General features: G+C 44.7%; 2 protein-coding genes across 4 annotated transcripts in view; one reads left to right on the top strand and one right to left on the bottom strand.

Moving 5' to 3' along the window:
* Positions 1-8,262, bottom strand: part of FGD6 (FYVE, RhoGEF and PH domain containing 6) — a 74,096-nt gene extending 65,834 nt beyond the window's left edge. For both annotated transcript variants that reach the window (XM_066633567.1, XM_066633568.1), the window contains exon 1: positions 8,168-8,262. In XM_066633567.1, the coding sequence (XP_066489664.1) occupies positions 8,168-8,180 (13 nt within the window). In that variant the 5' untranslated portion in view covers positions 8,181-8,262. The remainder of the gene's footprint in view (positions 1-8,167) is intronic.
* Positions 8,263-8,534: 272 nt separating this feature from the next.
* Positions 8,535-20,965, top strand: part of VEZT (vezatin, adherens junctions transmembrane protein) — a 40,344-nt gene continuing 27,913 nt past the window's right edge. For both annotated transcript variants that reach the window (XM_066633201.1, XM_066633200.1), the window contains exon 1: positions 8,535-8,666. In XM_066633201.1, coding sequence (XP_066489298.1) covers positions 8,631-8,666 — 36 coding nt within the window. In that variant the 5' untranslated portion in view covers positions 8,535-8,630. The remainder of the gene's footprint in view (positions 8,667-20,965) is intronic.

The raw sequence follows: 20,965 nt of genomic DNA, 5'->3' as shown, positions 1-20,965 counted from the left end.
ATTTCTTCATCATGAAGCACACCTGAAGAAGCTTTGTGGTCCATAAGTCATTGAGGCTGGCACATTAATTAAACTAAATTCAATCCCTAAACTTGTCTTGTCAGCAATAAGAAAGGCAGTAGCTACACTGCCACAATATTACAAAATGAATTACGACGTTATACTGGTTCTGCAGCAGAACTGGCATTTGTTGGGGGTAGGGAGAGGAGAAACTAGGTCAGCATGGACTTTCTCCTGCACAGTAAAAACTTAAAGCAAGTGAAGAATGAACAGGATTACATCGATCTGTATTTCTAGATTTATAGATTATACTAAATAAATTAATATTTACTGAAGACTATATTCAGAAACGTTGTATAGCAGATTTTGTTAACATGCAACACCACTTCCATACACTTCAGGGCTTTTTGTTGCATCAGGTGGAAAAAAGCAGGTTGAAAGCACATTGACTGTTTTCCAACAGGGCACATGTTATCCTTAATTATCGGATTCCTTTTATAACCTTCTCTGAGGTTGAAATTCTCTCAATCAGGACATGCACTGAACAGCCTAGGAGGAAACTGGCACACCCTGAAAATCCTGCTGCCTACCACCAGTGTTTAGAAAAATGCCTACCACCAATGTTTAGAAAAAAAATTCCAGCCTCAGGACAATAATCTCAAAGCCATCTCAAGACTTTTTATGAAACAAACAACTTGTGTTCCTTTCTGGTTGTTTGAATAATGCTGCAATACTATACGCACTTTCCTGGAAGTAAGTCCCATTGAATTCAATGAGACCTACTTCCAAGCAGACATGCATAGGATTGTGTTGTAAAGGTATTCCCAGAATGTGACTCTGGATTTTTTTCCCCAAGCAGACCAACCAAAATTCTTTGAATTTTCAGAGAAAAAAAATCTTGTTAGGGCAGCTCCTCAAACTAACCACTAAAATTCCAAGAAAACACATTGTTAAACTAACAGCCCAATCCTATGCATATCTACTCAGAAGTAAGTCCCATTAGAGTCAATGGGGCTTACTTCCAGAAAAGTGTGGGTAGGATTGGGCTGTAAGTCCAACATTTAACAGCAGTCCAAACTATCTTGACCAGTGTTTTCTCAACCAGTGGTATGGGTATCACTAGTGCTACTTGAGGTGGTGTCTGGTAGTACTTGCAGGGCCCCTGAACACCTGCCACCCGGCAATAAGTTCAGGAATGTGATGGGACAAACAGCAGTAGGAAGTTCAGTTTGGCAGGCAGAGCTGCAAAGCATGTTTTTCCATGCTCAGAAAAGCCCTCCCATCCATCCAGAGCCTCTTACTGGTATTTCTTGTGTCCCATCTGGCCTCCCAACCCAGAGGTAACTGGCAATTATGTCATCACCAGTTACTTCTGGTGGTACTTTGAATAGGTGGGCCATCTGAAGTGGTACAATAGATGACAAATGTTGAGAAACACTGATCTTGACAATTCTATGGAAAGAAATCAGCAACTCGGCACGCATCAAAATTTTTGTTAACTGTGCATTTTGCTACTGACAGCAAAGTTAGTATGTCCATCCAGAGAGGAGCTGAATTTTACATTTTGTGTATGGAACACTTTTCACTTTTTCCATACTATCAAATGACACTTTTCCGTCACTGATTTGATAGACTGGAAAAGTCTTGAAACCCTCTGGAAACAAGGATCAGAGAAGACAAAGTATTGTTGATGAAACCCAAGTTTGCAGGCTCCCTCTCCTCCCACACCACAGTTAACTGCCATGCAGTTACTCTACACTGATGCTAACAAGAATTAACCTTAACGGGCAGCTCAGTCCTATCCTGTGCTGGAATAGGCAGGCTGGCTGGCCTGCACTGTAACCAGCACAGGGTTGGGACTGGCTGCGGTGCAACCCGGGGCAAGGGGAATCAGTTTCCCTTACCCAGGGTAACGTGGCAGCGACCTAAAAAGGTGGCGCGGATCTGAGTAGCCTGGTACTAGGCCAGCCTCTCAGGAGGGGGTTTGGGATATGGTCTATGTGCTGGAACCTGGCTCCACCCCGTTCGGGCTCGGTTCACCCACAGGCCTGCCCTCTGCCTGCCATGGAATGCCCCCAGACTGTTCTTCCCAGACCTTCAGCACAGCTGAAGCAGGCTGGCACGAACTTACCAGGTGCTGGTGCACTGGAGGCCAAACTCCTCTGTTTTTTACTGATGTTCTATACCAGGGGTGCTCACACTTTTTTGGCTCGAGGGCTACTTTGAAACCCAGCAAGGCCCGGAGATCTACTAGAGTTTTTTTTACAATGTTTGCGCCATCATAACATATAACATTTATGTGTACAATGTATGTTGGTGTACCTTGAGCCCCACTGAGTATAACAGGACTTACTCCTGAGTAGACATGCCTAGGATTAGGCTGTGAGGCTGCAATCCTAGCCACACTGACCTGGGAGTAAGCCCCATTGAGTACAATGGGCCTTACTCCTGGCGTTTCCTCCCAGAGGCACCTGAAGGGGGGGTCGGCACTCCGCGATCTACTCATTTTGCCTCGCGATCTACCGGTAGATTGCGCTCTACCTATTGAGCACCCCTGGGCTAGAGCAGGGGTGCTCAATAGGTGGATCGCGATCTACCGGTAGATGAGGCAAAATGAGTAGATCGCGGAGTGCCGACCCCCCCCCCCATTCAGGTGCCTCTGGGAGGAAACGCTGGGAGTAAGGCCCATTGTACTCAATGGGGCTTACTCCCATGTAAGTGTGGCTAGGATTGCAGCCTCACAGCCTAATCCTAGGCATGTCTACTCAGGAGTACGTCCTGTTATACTCAGTGGGGCTCAAGGTACACCAACATACATTGTACACATAAATGTTATATGTTATGATGGCGCAAACATTGTAAAAAAACCTCTGGTAGATCTCCGGGCCTTGCTGGGTTTCAAAGTAGCTCTCGAGCCAAAAAAGTGTGAGCACCCCTGGGCTAGAGTGTCCCCAAGGAGCAGCAGCAGCGGTAGCTGGTGAACAGGACAGAGCTAACAGCAGACATGATGCTGTGAGTGACATATATTGATCCTGTCATTTGTATCCCAGCTTTTCATGGCCTAAAAAACCCACAAGGGGACTCATTTAATTTACAAATCAATGCACACTTCCTTCCTCTTCTCTGCTTCTCCCCCCCCCCATAAGGGATGGAGGAGGAGGGAGGGGCAAGGCCAGCTTTAAAAGGCCCTGCAAACAGTGGTGTCCTCTACTATGTTCACTTTCCTCCTTTTCCTCCCCACTCCCATAGGCATGCAGAACTTGAATCTGTGTCCAAATCCAAAACAGAATTTCCATTAAGCCATGCTGCCTAATGTCCTTGGAGCCAGGTTGATGTAGAAGTGAAGCCCCAGTGACTTGTCCTTATCTGTTGACCTTTAGGTGGCATATAGTGTTATTATCTGACTGAGCTCTGGACTTTGTAAAATGTCACCTGGCTCTTTTAGCTGCACAGCAAAAGACTTGGATTTGTTTTGGGGGTGGGGTGGGTAGTAGGTAGGCAAGCAGAGCCAGAAGTTTAGGATCATGTGTTGAGACTTGCCCTCTCCTGTGGAAAGCAGTCCCAATTAGGTCTGCTTTAATGCAAAGTAAATATTTGCCAGTGCATTCTTTTGCTTCTTTATATAGTCTTGCTGCTGTTTCCACTATAATCTTAACTTCTTTCTCTTAGAGTTTACCCTGTCTTAATCATGATCACACAAGTTTAGTTATATATGTAAATACTGGAAGGCATTTCTTGCTCTTCTTTTGAACTGTTAAACGTCAGAGCTTCATCTTCCCTAGCCATTGTCAATTTAGAAAGCTAAGGAAGATCTTTGGTTTAAAATGAGAGGTTTCTGTGTTTATGGGTGTTAATCAGGGCTCCCTCTCTTTTTGGTCAGAGATGCATTTTTCCTACTTTTGTTTGCCCATCTGTTAGATTAGAAGCCTCCTTGTGTCCACATCAGAGACATTGTTCTTATCTTTCTTAACTGAATTAAGAATGGTGGATAAATCATGCTGATCAGCTGTTCTTTATGGCAGTTTTGGAGAACAGATGTAAGACAGAATGGATCTTTTAAACAGGAAGACTTTTCCTGTAAAAGCAGAATTCAATTAGTGGTTGTGGTCTTTGTTCAAAAACAGACACACAAAAAGGTTGTACACTCAGTTTGACCTAAGTTGCTCCACATATGTTGCAAAAACATTTTGGAGTCCTACAGCTCTAATTTAAAACAGCAGAGTTTTTGCACAACATTTTTCTCTTTCGAGCAAACGTTTATGTTTGATAAGAGCAGAATTTTTAAGTTCTCGATAGTATAGTGTGTTCTTCACTGTAGTGTTGCTATTTAGTGCGAGTACAGTAGAGATGCTATATAAAATGTTGGATAATGTCCTACCATTGGACAGTTTTGGGCATCATGATTTTTTAATCAGACTTTGTAAACTGCACACCCTTTTCACCTAGATCTTGTAATAATACAAAAACAGCTGTTTGTCTGAAGTGCATTCCAGGGTTCCAAAGGTAAGCCAATTGCAGGAAAAATGCTAGGAAAAGGGACTCAGAATAAGAAACTACAAAGTCATGTCAACAAAGTCTGTAATTACCTGGGTCAGAATATGGATTTGTCTAGCTTGTAATGCTTAGATACACAACTGATCACCATTTCCCCCCAGAAATTCTGCTCTGGTTGAGAATGTAATATGAGATCCTACAGTGCTTGTCAGGATTCTAGTACAGTTCTGTCTGAGCTGTGGTTAGTGTATAGAACAGGGGTGCTCAATAGGTAGATCGCGATCTACCGGTAGATCGCGAGGCAAAATGAGTAGATCGCGGAGTGCCGACCCCCCCTTTCAGGTGCCTCTGGGAGGAAACGCCAGGAGTAAGGCCCATTGTACTCAATGGGGCTTACTCCCAGGTCAGTGTGGCTAGGATTGCAGCCTCACAGCCTAATCCTAGGCATGTCTACTCAGGAGTACGTCCTGTTATACTCAGTGGGGCTCAAGGTACACCAACATACAATGTACACATAAATGTTATGTTATGATGGCGCGAACATTGTAAAAAAACTCTGGTAGATCTCCGGGCCTTGCTGGGTTTCAAAGTAGCTCTCGAGCCAAAAAAGTGTGAGCACCGCTGCTCTAGCCTATCATTCTCCTCTTCACTTCCTATTCTTCTCCATTTCCCTCTTCCCTTTCCAATCCAGGGACAAGCAAAAGGCGACACATCATCAGGTAAGAGGACAAACAGCATTTGGCACATCATCTCAGGCCCCAGTAGATCTCAAGTTGACCCTTACATGGATGTCAGTCATAGGCTGGCCCAACCCAGGGGAAGATCCAAGGAGGGGGCCATGGGTACAAGCCCCCCCAAAACAGTTTGCCAGCCCAGCAGGAAAGGGCGCCACTGGGCTGGGGCAAAATTGGGCACCAGGAGAGAGCCCACTGGGTGGGGTGCCAGCAAGATTGGTTGGAATGGGAGCCCAGGTTTACCCAGCTGGTAGACCTTGGCTCTCACCTGGATTTGGAGCCCAGATCTACTGGCTGGGTAGACTTGGGCTCCCATTCCAGTCAACAGCTCAAAGTTCAAGTGGGAGCCCAGGTCTTCCCAGCTGGTAGATCTGGGCTCCAAGTCCATGCAGGAGCCCAGGTCTACCCCCCCGGAACCTTGGCTGCACTGCTTCCATTTCAACCAGAAGTAACAGGAACCAGGCAAGTTGTGGATGATGTTCCTGGTAAATAAAGGACAGGCGCTCACCATGGGGTGTGCGCACGCACAGAAGCGGCATGGGGGGGGGGAGTTGAGGCAGCACAGGGCATGCCAGCCCTGAGTAAGTTATACTGAAATTCAGAGAGCTTACTTCCAAATAAATGAGTGATGTATAATTATGGTGTAACTTAATAATTTGCAATTCTGTACTGCGCACTGGCAAAGGCTTCCCCAGCATGGACAACACTTATCATTCTGCCGGCAAGCCTCCACAAAACCTCTGGCCTGCCACAACCAACTCGAAATCCGGGTGCAAAGTCTGCTGGGGCATCAGAACCTGAAAGCAGCGGGCCAGTGCGAAGACTGGGGATGCACAGAGAGGCTTGGTGGAGGCTTCCCTGTGGAAGGGTAAGCTGTTCACATGGGGAAGGGCTTAGGCAAGGTGCTGGTTCCAGCTAGTCTGGAGAGCTCTGCAAACTGAGCTCTGCAAAGTCTGTACAGCATGATGCAAAACCCTGACCAAAAGAAATAGTTCAGAATTAAGGTATCAGGCTGCAATACTATACCAATTTACCTGGGAATAAGCTCCATTGAATACAGTGGGACTTACTTCCAAGTAAACATGTATAGGCTTGTGCTGTTAATGTGTTAACAAGCAGCTTTCAGGCAACAATCAAAAAAGATCAATTGCATCTTCCCACAGATAGAGCAGATGTGCAAAAACAAGGTATTCAAGTTTTTGTAAACACAGTACAATACCAAAGTCTGCAAGCATTAAACATGAGCTGCCCACACCATATTATGGTTAGAAACAAAGCTGACATTGTTCTCTCTGATTTGGGGATAAAATAATACAGTAATGGTTAGGGTGAGGTTTTATTTAAAATGCACACCAAAGAGTTAGGTGTGAGTACAAACATACAGTACTGTCTTTATGGGGGAAAACATTTCCCCCTTTATTGATCACCTTTATTGTGAAGGTTCACAACAGAATTACTGAAAGCCACAAGAAATCTACCCAGTAGTATTCTAAATGCATTTGACTGTCAAGGCACAGTGCCCAGTTATTGTTTGTGCAATGCAAAAGCTGACTTCATAAAGAGCAAAGGAAGCCAATAAAATCACCTTACCTGCCTGCCTGCCTCTACTTTTGTGTGCCCCACACGTAATAATTGCAGTCTAACCCCATCCGAATTGCCAGATGTGCAGCAAATATGTACACACTTTAAACGATGTCTGTATCTATAAGCTTTGTGGACTGGGAAAACAAGTGAAAAATTCTTCCCTTATTTTTGTACTGCCTCCTGATTTTACAAGACAAAAGGAAAGGAGGGATCAAAATGAAAGAGACGCTTCCTTCCATTCCAGCGCAGCCAAAAGAGGAATGAGTTTGGACTCCATCTACATCAGCCAGGAAACTGGGGGCTTTGTTTACTCCCAGATGCTACAACAACCCTGAGAAGATGGAGGCAATTTCCCTACTGAGAAAAACTACTCAAAAGTAAAACCCAACCAAGTTCTTCATTTCAAATCCCAGGTCACATCCCAGATCAAATCCCAGATCAAATCCAATCAGCAGCAGAAAAGTTCCCTAAAAGTACCCTTAGTGGGGGAAAGAATAAAGGGGGGAAGGGAAGGTCAAGATCTATAAGAGTTTGGCTGCAATCCTAAACACACATTCCTGGGAGTAAGCCCCATTGAATATAATGGGTAGACAGGCATGGGATTGGGCTGCTTTGTCTCCTTCTAGTAGCTCAGCCATTTTCAACCACTGTGCCATGGCACACTGGTGTGCTACAAATGGTCTGCAGGTGTGCCATGGGAGTTTGGGGGAGGGTCATTTGTTAGCAGGGCCATGGGGAATGTGAGCCCCCCACCAACAGCATGGTGTGCCTTGTCAATTGTCAAAAAACTGATGGCGTGCCTTGACAATTTTAGTATCACGTCAGTGTGCCATGAGACTAAAAAGGTTGAAAATCACTTTCCCCCCCCCCCCCCCCAGAAAACAAAAAGAAAAGAAAAGCCATCAGCCCAAGAGGAAGAAGGCAGCACGAAACTGGGAGCTCTGGACAAGGAGAACTTGAAAGTCCAACTCAGAGGAAGTTGCCTTGATCGTCCCCACAACGCCCCCCCCACCTCTTTCTGGTAGATTTAAGGGAGAGAGTTGGGGGGCATGAGGTGGAAAAGAGCAACGTTTCCTTGTACTGTATTGTGTATTCAAACTCTCTCTTTCTTACACACACACATCCCCCTTGGGGGAACACCCCCCCCACATACACACAACCATTGGGAGAACACACATACATACACACATGGGTGAACACCCCCCCCCCATACACATACCCCTAGGGTGAACACACACACAAACCCTTTGGGTGAACTCACGCTCACCCCTGGATGGGCATCTGGGGCAGGGAAAAACTCAGAAGAAGCTCCCACCAACTTCCCCGAAGTCCCCCGACTTTCCCACGGCACTCACCGGCGGAGCTCATGGCGCCCCCGCTCCCCGGCCGGTCTTCCCTAAGGCACGGCTGCGCCCCCCGGAGGGAGAGCCCGCCGCCCCGTCCCAGTCCCCGTCCCCGTCCCCGTCCCCGTCCCGGCGGCTGAGCGGCGTCTCCGGCGCAGCATCCCAGCTTCTGAATGAGCCGCGCGCCCGCTGAGCCTGCCGCGAGCGACATGCACGGCAGCGGCCCCTGCAGGCCGAGAGCCGCCACTGCAGGCGGAGTGTGGCTTCTCCCCCTTTCCCCGCCCACCTCGGTAATCCTCCAATCGGCACCGGGCAGGCGAAGAGGGCTACCTGCCTGCCGCGCGGGGGCTGCCGGGACTTGTAGTTTTGCGAGACCGGAGCTTGTTCGTGCAGGGGGAGATTATGCGGCGGGGGCTCGGCGGACTCGCTTTCCCGGCGTGCCTGGAGGCGGGAGCGGCGCGGATGGCGGAGAAGGATGACACCGGAGTTTGACGACGACGTGGTGTTTGAGGTGGGGGCGCGCGGGGGGCGGCTGCCAGAGAGGCCTGGCGCCGCCCTGCCTCAGCTGGCGGGTGGAGCCGCCCTCTGGGTGGGGTGGGCAGGCGGGGCGGGCAAAGGCGCTGGCAGGGCCGCGGGGGCTTCCTGAGGGGGCACAAAGGGGGTCTCGCCCCCCCATTCCCTGCTGGCAGCTCTCCCCTTCAAGCTGAATGAGAGCCCCATCTTGTGCAGGTCTACTCAGAAGTAAGCCCGATTATAGTCAATGGGGCTTACTCCCTGGTAAGTGTGCACAGGATTGTGGCCTCACTCTTTGTGGGCCTGGCAAAGAGCACAGGTATATCAGGAGGGTGGTGGCCTTCAGAGGCTGCCTTCTGCTCGCAAGTAAACCCCATTATAGTTAGTGGGTTGGCCTGGCAAAGAGCACAGATATGAAGGTGGTTGCCTTCAAAAGTGCTGGGGCCCCTTTAAAAACAAACAGATTTGTTGGGGGGGGGGGAGTTGCAATGTGAATTATGCAGACGTACCACTCTTGTACTGTCTAGGCCAGGGGTGTCAAACATAAGGCCTGCGGGCTGAATGTGGCCCCCAGAAGCAATTTCACTGACCGCCATTACAATTGGACTCTCCCAGCATCTTAATTGGACTCTCTCATATCTTGAAAACATGAATAATATTTGCACATCTTCTCTTCTGTCATTTGCAGCTAGTGAGTTTCTATGTGAGAACAAAGTGCTTCTCTCTGGCCATCCTCTGCTTCTGCTTAATGATGTCACTTCCAGCCCTCAGCAGGCAGCTTGAATGCTAACTTCAGCCCTCTGTATGAAATGAGTTTGACACCCCTGGTCTAGGCATCTACATCCCAGAATTTCCTTGCAGTAGTCCAGCATTTCTCAACATTTGTCCCCACTCTGCATGGTCCGCCTATTGGAAGTATCACACCAGAAGTAACTGGCAATTTATTTATTTATACAGGTATTTATATAGCGACTTTCTTGGTCGTCGGATTTCTCCTCAGACTTTAATCCAAGGCGGTTTACATAGGCAGGCTGTTCTAAACCCCCGTAGGGATTTTTACAATTGAATAGTTCTAGTCTTTCATAGAACTCCTTGTTCCAGCTGGATTCCTTCCTGCTCTGGCCTCTCTCTGGCCCTTCGCCTCCCACGCTCCACTTGACGGCAACTCCTCTCTGCCACCTAGGGTCAGCTCATCAGTATATCAGCATGTTGTCAGTTCTTGGGTACTTCCAGTTGTTTCAAACTGGCAGCCTCAGATCATAACCAGTTTTTCCAGATTGGGAGACCAAATGCAATACAACAAACACCAGTAAGAGGCTCAGAGTGGATGGGAGGGCTTTTTCAAACATGAAAAAGCACACACTGGGGCTCTGCCCATTGAACTGAGTTTCCTGTTTCTACTTGTGTTGCATTGCTGGTCTCGCTGCCAGGAAGCAGGGGTCTGGGGTTCTGTGAGTACCACCAGACACCACCACAAGTATCACACTGGTTGAGAAACACTGCAGAATAAAACACTCCTTTGTTGAGAGACGCTTCTTTTTTGGTTTGAGGTACAGTCAGTTCTCGTTATCCACCAAGGTTAGGTTCCTGGAAAACCTTGTGGATACTGAGGGCCCAATCCAATTTTTCAGTGTCAGTGCAGCCATGCCAATGGGGTGTGTACTACATCCTGTGGTGGAGGGGCAGGCACAGAGGCCTCCTCAAGGTATGGGAACAATTGTTCCCTTACCTGAGAGCTGCACTGTGGCTGCACCAGTGCTGGAAAGTTGGATAGGATTGGACCCTCAATCACTGAACCTATGGGGAAAATGGGTTTGGTTTCCAGGGGACCCTCTTTGCCATACTCTCTATGAACTTTATGGAACTGGATCTTACTCTGAAGTCTGTGGGATTGGGTGATCGAAAGAATTCATCAACATCTGATGTTTCCTTCTCTGCTGGCTCTTCCTTGACTCACTCAAGGTTGCTGACCCAACAACGAGACCTCAGAGTTCAGCAGGGAGGGAGATGCCTCCTTCACTTGTCTCTTGGCTCCTTCCTTTGGCATGCCACAGTATTTGTGGATAATGAGAACAGAGTCATGGGTAACAAGACAGAGGTGGCAACTTTGCCCCTTTCAATAAGCGAATTTGCAGATAAAAAGAACTGACTATAATGCTCATATTGAAAGTCTTCAGAAATTTGTCCAGATGCTCAAGGCAGAGATCTGTGGAGGATCCTGTGAAAGGTTGATCCCCCCCCTCCAATTATGCTTGTATGTACAGTAAGGCAAATCCTCTTTTGATATTACGCTCTTGTGCGTACCCTGTGGGTGGTGGAGGTGACATTATGCAAATACTGATTTGTATTTCCATGAACTTTAGATCAGTAAAGTAGTTGCAACTTTCAATGAAATCTGGGTATTGCCACTAAAAATGTATGAAAATATTTTTCTTACATTAAGGTTTTCTGGGCAACCTTAAGCAGATAATGTGTGTTTTTAGACCACAAGGTCCTTGTGGCAGTGAGGTAAAGAGTGGTTTGTACTTAGTATGGTTTCATGGCAGCTCCTTTGTAAGGCAAGAGTAGCAAGGACTTAATGCTGTTTTTGCAATACGAATTGCAAGAAGACAGACAAGTTAAACATGAGGGAGCAGACACTCCTAGATAAACGGTACTAATATTGAAAGCCTCAGACAGTTCTGCAAGAACAGCAACATCTTCTTGAACCCTCCCCCTTGCTACAAAAGGTGCCACCTCCTCCAAAACCCTTTCTCATTTGCTTGCTGTTTTCAAAGTTGCCACTAGCCATTAAGTAAGCATTTCCCACAGAAAAACTGAGCAAAATCCTTGAGAGAAGGTCATGCTGCATGTCAAGGGGGGGGGGGGTTGCTTGCAATAATGCATACATCAACTCAGGGGCAGCCACATTGGACACCAGCTGAGGGTCCACACCCATCACATGGCTTGTGTATTTGAGTTGGCCTCCCCCTATACTGATCACCTGTCCTAGGTGTCCCCCCCCCTTTACTGATTGAGAGGATAGGAGAACCCACCTTCTTCTGTCCGTAAGCTGCAGGGTTTTGCTGCATGACTTCCTCTAAGCTGGTGCTCCAGCTGTATCCATTATAATGCTACAGGCTAATTAATTATCTTCCAGTTAGTGAACTTTGCAGTCATCAATGGAAGTGTATGTTACACAGGTTGGAGGGCGGGCACTTAATGTGTAGTCTTTGTGATGAATGCCTTGCTTTTTCTCATTTTTTTGGCCTATTTTTCCTTATTTTTAGGGCCTTCTAACTCCCTAGAAACTCCTGTGCAAGTTCAGCAATCTAAAAAGTTGCTGTGACATACTTCTACAACAGCTTGTCCTTTGTTTGAAACTCTATTACTAGCCAGCCACATGCATTTGTGGTTTTGAAACATTCTTTTCTGTCTGGAGTTGCTAGTCCTCCTAGTGATTAGCCTGGCCCTGCTGATTGGGCAGCCAAACCAGTCTGTCTAGGTAAAGGGGTGGAATGGAAAGACCAGATAGGGTCCACTGCTCCAATCAGATAATTTAATGACAGCATCAGACCAAAGTTACTTAAGCCATTTCTGCCCAACGTTGCATATGGATAACAGGGATCAAATGTGTACGCCTGTGGGCTGGGCAGAAATTGGTTAAATCGAAGCATGAGGAAGCTTGCATGTCTTTTCCCCAGTCTGCCATGAAGCCTAATGGTGGATTATGGAAGTGCACCCACAGACTCTCCAGTAAGTGCAGGGAACAGAGATTCCTTGGACAACGTAACTAGCTAGTGATTGTGACTCTGTCTTTAGTTAGACTGCGTCTACCCTTCTCTACCCCAAAGCCTACCTGTAAACTTACTGGTTTAACCACAATGATGCATGGGGGGAGGGGAGGTTGTGAATTTTGCTCTTGAGTAGCATCCCAGCTGTACCTATAGTTACTGTACCTAATTTGACCAAGCTTTTACTTGGTGTTCATTCAGCTAAGTTCAGATATTTTCCATCAGCCTGCATGTACTTTTCCTTCCCTGCTCTTGGTTCCCCCCCCCTTCATTTGGTTTAATATCTTCTGGGTTTTTAATAAACTAGTTATCTTTTGAATGTTGCCTGCCTAGTCCATATTCACAGGTACGAATTGTTGCATCTGAGTGCTCTTGCATAGGATCCTGTGGTTTTGATTGTTAATAAGAACCCCAGGCATTCAGTGCTCCCCTGGGATGGAGTTTTTTCTCATATGCCTCCCTCTATCTAGAATAGTGGAAGTGAATTAAAACCACCAGTTTCCCTACCATTCATCTGCTGACCCAGTAAAAAGGAAAACAGAGACCAGGAAGGGGTGTGTGTGCACTAACCAATTGACACTGCTCTCTTAGGTCTACCCTACCTTCTAGCCTTCCCTGATGTGGTTAGCTTAGTAGTAGGGGATGATACCCCAACAGCCATTGCACGAACTTTGGCAAATTTTATTTTATTTTTTGTATGTTATAGCTCTGGGAAAGACTCTTCCGAAAGGTACAAAGGGTGTAGTTTGGCAGTAAACAGCTAGAGTTAAAGGCAAACAGTCTTTTTGTTTCTTATTTTTAGGGATCAACTGGATAGTGAGATTAGATAGACAAGGACAGCACTCTGTTCATGCTTTTGTGTGGTGGTAAAACCATTTTAGAGGGTCCAGCACCTCCTCGGGCCTGCTGTCCTAGGTCATCTGGCTTGCACAATGCTCAGCTTGTGAAGCTTTGCAAAGCCTCCCAAGCTGGATTCTGTATTGCTACCGCTTCTGAGAGCTTGACAATATCCAGAAGTTTGGCAATAACGTGATGATATCATCACAGAATGTCTGACCTCTTTGCTGAAAAGGTTGCTGATCCCTGGCCTAGAGTTTGGTACAACCTCAGCCTGACTCACTGGGGTCACCAGGGTCCAGCAGAAGCACACAAGGTACCTTGACTTCTGCTCAGTTCCAGGTCCAGCTGGAACTAGAAGAGAAAAAGCTGGCAGCTGAAAGGGAGTAGTAGAGAGAGTAACTGGCAGCTGAGCAAAAGCATACTGAAATTGAATGGGAGAAAATCCACTTAGCCCATGCTGCTGAAATGGAGCACATCAACTTCTGACCCAACAAAAAGTATTTGTTGGGTCAGAACAACAAATTCCTTCCCCAGAGGGAAGGGAACTTTAAGCACTGATCACTAAGGCACTGCTCCTCTCAATCAGCCTGCCTTCTCCCCTGACTTTGCATAGGGGTCATGGAATAGGAATAAATTGCTGGAGTAGTTCCATAGTTGGAAAACATACTGTGGCTTTATGTGCTTTATCATATTGACTGTTCAGTTACTCTGAGTTTGTTAAGAGAGGTTCATAGTTAAACTAATAGTGAAATCCTGTGCTCCAGCTAAGTCAGCCCCCACTGCATCTGCAAGTTGGGATCTTCTGATCTGCCTGTTTGATATGCTGTGCTTTACTCTGTGCCTGGTCCTTTCCACCGATATTACGTTTACAACATAATGGCACAGTTTTTAATTCATACTCTATATCAGCAACTTTCAGCCTTTTTCATCTCAGGGCGCACTGACCAGGTGCTAAAATTGTCACGGCACACCATCAATTTTTTGATAATTGACAAGGCACACCATTTTGCTGGTGGGGGGCTAATGTGCCCCAATGGCCCTACTAATAAATGACCCTCCCCCAAATTTCCACGGCACACAAATACGCCAAAGCACACTGGTTGAAAATAGCTGCTCTGTATACTGACTTTTGTAGCTGTAGCTGATTGGGAGGATATGTGTGTTATTCTACATGACTCCCATTTTTTTCTGTTAGGGATTTGTGCAATACTTTGCACAATTCATTTCCCCAATGTTGTGAAGGGGAATGCACCAATCTTCTGACTATTCTGGTATATAGACTAATACCCTTGCATCATAAGATTGTAGCCTCAAGTAGTTACTTTTTGCTTCTCAAATCTACCTTTCCAAAGTCATTCATATACATGTCTTGGTCTTCAGTATAATAGTGAATTGGTAAGTGGAATAAAAAAATAAAGTGTGGCAAGCTCTCAGTATGATGCAGGTCTTTTGTGAAAGGTTCTCATTAGCTTAAAGGTTTCCTTACTGCAATCGTAACATTTTTTCTTTTGTAATTTATTCATGAAGCATGCACTCTTACTAGAATCACTATCCAAATGCACTCAGCGTTGGTTTTCCTTGATGTTATTCATTGAATATATAGTGAAGATAACGGACATGTTCAGCAAGTTCTTGGGATGCTTGAGATGTTATCAGAACAATTGATTTACCTTTATTTTCTTCTTTGCATGTGTGTACTTTTCTGACACGTGGTCATTTTTTGTGTGTGCTGTTGCTCAATAATGACATTATGTAAATTAGATCTTGAAATTTAATATTAACTGGCAGTATTAACATCAGTTGAAGCTGTAATCCTATGTGCATTGATCAGGCTGGGTCTTTATTCAGGGTAAGAAGGCAAATGTCCCCTTACTCCGAGGAGATACTAGCATACTCAAATCCAGCAGGCAGCATTTGGCACCAATGCTCCTGTTCTGGATAGATTTGGACCCTGAGACATCATGTATATGATAAACAAAATAGGTACAAACCTAAAGTAGCCATTTGAACAGAAACCAGAGGTAGTATATAGCAATCATGCTATTGCTTATTAAACCACTTGCAGCTTAAACAGTATGGGAAAAGTGAATCAGCTTATGCCACTAATATGTGAACTACAATTGTAGCTTCTTTTTAATCGCTAAACAAGCCTGGCAAAAAGTAGATGTGTAATTCTTGTCCATTCTAGTTCCTCTTCGTGTTTGTTCCAGTTTGATTTTAGCTTCCTGAACATGAGTAATTAACACAGAAACTGGTATTCCTCATGAGGCCTCATCCTGTGCCTTTTACATACCTATCCCGTCTAGAAATATTGCAAACAAATAATCTTAAGACTGTATTTGCCTTTTTTTGTGGCTGCATGATTGTTTGTTAGTCATAGACTGAGACTGTGAGCATTCTTTTCACCATTATTATCCTCAGTTAGAAAGTCCCCTACAGATTGTCAAGGTGACTCATTATAGCTTCAAGTGAATGGTGCGTGTTGTTATAGTAAATGCAAAAACGCAGAAGTAGGAGTTAGAGTAAAAGTAATATATAGTCTGTGTATGTGACGGGAGTCACATATCCAGCATCATTTAGATTGGAGTAAAATCAGGGAGTACATTCATGTCCATTAAATTGAGTGGTCTAAAGGCTTGTATCTAAAAAGAAAAGAAAAGAAAAAACTTGTACAGTATTTGCTTTGAGGGCCTGGCTGCTGTGTTGAAAGAAAGCTTTTGTTATAAAAAGTCTAGGCAAGCCTATTCGGGGGAAGCACAAAGCTGGTCAGAGCGGCACTAACAAATATGATATTAAGGAACGTAAAGATAGTGTAGATTTTGCTGCCTCTTACTCATTAAATGTGAGATGTGTGAGGAGTTTGCTGGATGATCAGCAGGCCAAGATGACTGTGAGCCAAAGGAATATGACTAAGACCTTTAAATGCAGTTGCTTGGAAAGTCTTTGCGAGGGATTTTGTATAATATCAATATGCATTATTTCTTGTAAGCAGTTGCTTCCTAAAAGCCTTTAAGAATCCATCAGTTGGTTCTCCGCTTCTCCTGTCATATGCTAATAGGAGAAACTGCAGAGTGCTAGTGCGCCGCTGGCTGCTTCCGCTGATGATGCCGGGAAAATGCTGCTGTGCAAGAGCGCAGGTGCCGTTTCTCTGACTGATACTTTTAATTTTCTGCTCCAGTCACCCTGGAGAGGCAAGTGGAAAGAAACGGGGCGGTGGGAGAAATTCTCTCAGATACACTGAGAGAGTATCTGAGAGAGAGGTGGAATCATATTTTTCGCGAGACAAGAATTATACTGCCTGTAAGTCTTTCCTTTAATTTTTTTTTAAATATAACACTTCAAAATAACCTGGGCTACCTTTATTTCAGCCTCTAAGTAAGTTTATAGTGGCTTTAAGTTGTTAACCAAGGATGAAATACTTAAGGTAGAGAGTAGTCTAAGGCTGTAGGTGGGCGTGTCACCTTTGGTTTATGTTCTCCCTTCTGATCTATCTTTAGCTTTGCTGTGGTTTTAAGCAAGGCTATTACGGTCTGTTAATCTGTGTGGGTTTTAAGTTGCACTGATTCCTTTAGTTAAGAGTTAATAGAAGGTTAGATTCACAGGAGTTGTAATAGGATGGGAGAGGGAGGAAACCTGGTAGACCTAATGGAGAAAGCCTTAGTCATTTCCTTTCTAATGCATCAGCAGAAATTACTTGGGTGTGACTTTGATTTTAGCAGCTGCAATCATTAGCTTGGAAACTAATCATGGTTTTATCTTTGTTTCAATTTCATTTGTCATAACAGGTAAATTGATTTTATTCTGAATTGTGGCCAATGTCTTAAATAATAGTAGATTTACATGACAATGAAAATCAGTCAACAGGGTGCCCAGTGTCCCTAAACCTTGATCATGGTTTTCTCTCACCCTCGTTGCCACACCAAATTTTATGTGTTTCCTACTTATGTTAAATGATTAACTTTCTTACAGTTTTGATTATTCAGAACTTGATTTGGGTCAGGGCCATTTGATCTCTTCAGTAGATTAGCTCACTAGCCCTGATGGACTTTTGAACCAGTGTAGTACTGCATGGCAACAAACATGAAAATAAGCCTAGAGATGGAGGCATAGCATTTTTAATTATCTTTATAGCACTTACAACAGTCTGATATGGCAGGTTAAAGAGGAAGATAGTGACCCATTCCAGGGCTTTTCAAAGTGTGCCATGTAGTTGGAGTTTTGGAGGCACAAACTTCAAGTTGCTCTTTCCCCTACTGCGTTGCTTGAGCAGTGGGGGAAAGAGCAGTTGCTTGTGAGGGTCCTCACCCTTTGGAAGCTACACATGCCAGCACACAAACTGGAAAACAACATATTTTTGGGAATCATGGGCTATCCTTCATTCGACACAATTGTAATTCAAATATTATTGAATACATTATTGAACTTCAGACAGGCAGGGGACTGCGTGACTCTTGCATGATCCCCCTGGCTGGGCTGATGTGGTCCATCCCTGAAGTAATTGGTGGTGACATTATGACGCTGCCACCAATTTTTTCCGCTTTTTAGTCTGCTGAGGACATTAGGCAGGCTCAAAGCGGAGGCAGATACAGCAGGGCTTTTCAGTCTTCCTGTTACACCATTCAGTTTCTCATTCTCCAAAGGAGAAGCTGGAACAGCATGGCAGGAGATCAAAAAGCCACCAGCATGCCCTGCCCCACTCCAGCTTACAAGCACAAAGGCACTCTATGCACTCTTTGCACTCTGGCTTCCAAGTGGGGAGCCATGCAGCACCGGATTGACAGGGGAATGGGGGGGCTGGATGCCACCTGAGGGCCACCAGAATTGGCCTTGCAGGCCGCGTGCTGGACCACAGTGATTTATAAGTTGCTTTTCAACTAAGGGCACAATCCTAACCTACATTCCAGCACCGACATAAGGACAATGCAGCTCCTAGGTAAGGAAACAAACATTCCCTTACGTTGTGGAGGCCTCTGTGAGTGCCCCCCAACTGCAGGATGCAGCACATGTCCTATTGGCACAGCTATGCCAGTACTGGAAAGTGGGTTAGAATTTGGGCCTAAGAGATTCACAAAGCACTGCAGAGCCCACTGTGTACTGGAGGAATGGTGGCTGGATGTTTCTGAGCCCCACAGAAATGGAGTGGAGCTCTGCCTCAAGCTCTCCAACTTCCAAGAAGACAGAGACTCACTAGGCCAAGTTTTTTTCCTAGGGCTATAGTTCTAGAAGCTACGTGAATGGCTCTTCACTTGGGATCTGAATGAAAGTTTCCAGGAAAGTGAAGGAGCTTACTAAGGTTGGGAATTGCTTGATTGATTTTGCCTCTTGATTTTTGCTTTCGCCTTAGGATTGCTAAAATGCTATGATGGTGGGATGAGCCACATAATTCTCATTTCTGTGAGTCTAGACCTGGCAATTTCTGTGCCATCATCAGTCCAGGGACAGACTGCACTTGCTCCCAGTGTGGAAGGGATTGTCACTCCCGAATTGGCCTTTTCAGCCTCACTAGACACTGTTCCAGAACCACCATTCAGAGCACGATACCATAGTCTCTTGAGACTGAAGGTTGCCAACACACACATCGGTCCTATGTCTCACAATGGAAGGTCTTGTAAAGTTCATTTACTTGATTGTTTTCTTCTGGCCAATAACCCAAAGTCTATAAACCCTCTTTTTTTTTAAAGTTATATATGAAGTTGTCCAAACTCTGATTTTTTTGTCCTTCCATTTTTCTGTTCTGTATGTGCACCACCCACTGTGTCTTCAGAACGCTGCGTCTCAGTCCATTGTCTCCTGCTATAACTATAACTCTTGGCAAGGTTCTCTACTTGCTCCTTATTTCTCTTGCCTACCAACTGCATTCAGATTCTCTTTTCTTTCGTTTCTGTACTGCCGTGTGTGTGTGTGTGTGTGTGTGTGTGTGTTTTACAGTTATTCCCCCTTCCATCTATACTTAATCTTCTTTTTTGTTTATTCCTTTTGGAATCTATTTTCACCAACTACAGTTTTTAGTCCATGGCTTACTGCCCTATTTTCATTCCATTTTCTGGCTTCTTGACCCATAACGTCAGTATTTTCCAGGCTCTCACTAGTTGCCCCATTTATTCCCATGTGCAATTCAAGATGTTGGTTTTGACCTTTAAAGTCGGAAATGGCTCTCCAGAACCATCTCCTAATGAACCTGCTCAAGAATTTCTGTCAGAAGCTCCTCTGCATTTTCTCTTGCTCTTATTAGCATGGTAGGTGGGCATGAGAGAGAAGGCCTTTCTCTGTAGTGGTGCATAGACTGTAGAACAGCCTCCCCAAGGAACTACTGCTGGCAGTGTACATTGCTCTATAGCAGTGTAGTTTTACATAGAGTTGTCTCCCTGGGCTTTAAACTGCTGTTTTTATCTTTTTATGGCAATTATTATTTATACATTGGTCATTTCTATTTATATTAACTGTGTACTATTGTAAAGAGGAGGATATAAGTTATAGTAGTAAATAAAATTGTTCCTTGGGCATTGGAAATATTTATGAACTTGCCTTAATATCATTTCCAGAATTCTTGGTGGCAACCATGAGAGTCAAAGTAGTATAAAACTGATATAAGGCATAGTGTGGACGTGTTTGCATTTAAGATTCAAGAAGATAACTTTTTTCCCCCTTGTGTTGAGGAAGTCTACAGGTACAGTTAGAGGCAACTTTAGTAGAACTTGTTTGCTTAATGTTTGGCTTTTAAAAATTCTGCCTTATTGTACCTGATTACACTAAACTACTGTAATTTTTGTAAAGTAATTAACACATAGCAAAATCATACCTATTAACATTTTTCTTGAAGTACGAGTCATATGTCAGTCTGGTATGGTTAGTTTATTTGCTCTGTTAATAAACTGTTAATAAACTGGTTGCAGTTAATTTAGAATATCAAAGATGTTTAATGAAGTATTTTGCAGTTGCATTGCAACATGGAGGGAAAAGCTCTCCTTATTTAAAATAAGAAAAAATGCTTCAAGTATCATTGCAGTGCTTCTTCAGGGAGTTTGCCATGTAGCTGAGTCATGTTAAAGCGTCATGGGTGCAGGTAAGTGTTCAAAACATGAAACTGACTGTTTTGCTTCTTATGCGTTCATTAGCAGGCATGTCTGCTCAGGTGATGAAGCTTTTCGTAACCATTTTTTTGGGAAATTCCATAGGGAAAGTACAAAAGGTGTTTCCTTTGGTTTTCAACAAAACAAGAATTGGCAAAGGAATCCAGCAAACTCTACTTATAACATAACACAGTACTGGCCATTGGCAGTTGCACACACTGGGTTTTGTACAGTTTGCTAGTAACCATTTGAAATGGATGGATGTGGGTTGTTCCATCCATTGTGTAAAGCCTGCATTAGTTGTTGCCTTTGATCATTAATATAACTGGAGTGTGACCTCTCAACATTGTTGATGCAGGAATATGTGAAAGCAAGTACATAGCACCAAACCAGTCTTACTATGAAGCAGTTTCTCTGGGTGGTGGACTCTAGGGAGAATGTCATTTCTTGCATTCAACGTCTTCTGTCTGCCATTTTAATTTAAAATGAAATCAGCAGCTGGAGAAGGATATAATTTATTAATTATTATTATTATTAGCAGTATTTATATACGGCTTTTCAACTAAAAGTTCACAAAGTGGTTTACAGAGAAAATCAAATATCTAATGGCTCCC

Source organism: Tiliqua scincoides, chromosome 7, assembly GCF_035046505.1.
Source record: "Tiliqua scincoides isolate rTilSci1 chromosome 7, rTilSci1.hap2, whole genome shotgun sequence".
NCBI lineage: Eukaryota > Metazoa > Chordata > Lepidosauria > Squamata > Scincidae > Tiliqua > Tiliqua scincoides.
Note: the sequence above shows the minus strand (reverse complement) of the source record. Positions and strands in the feature narration are given on the sequence as shown.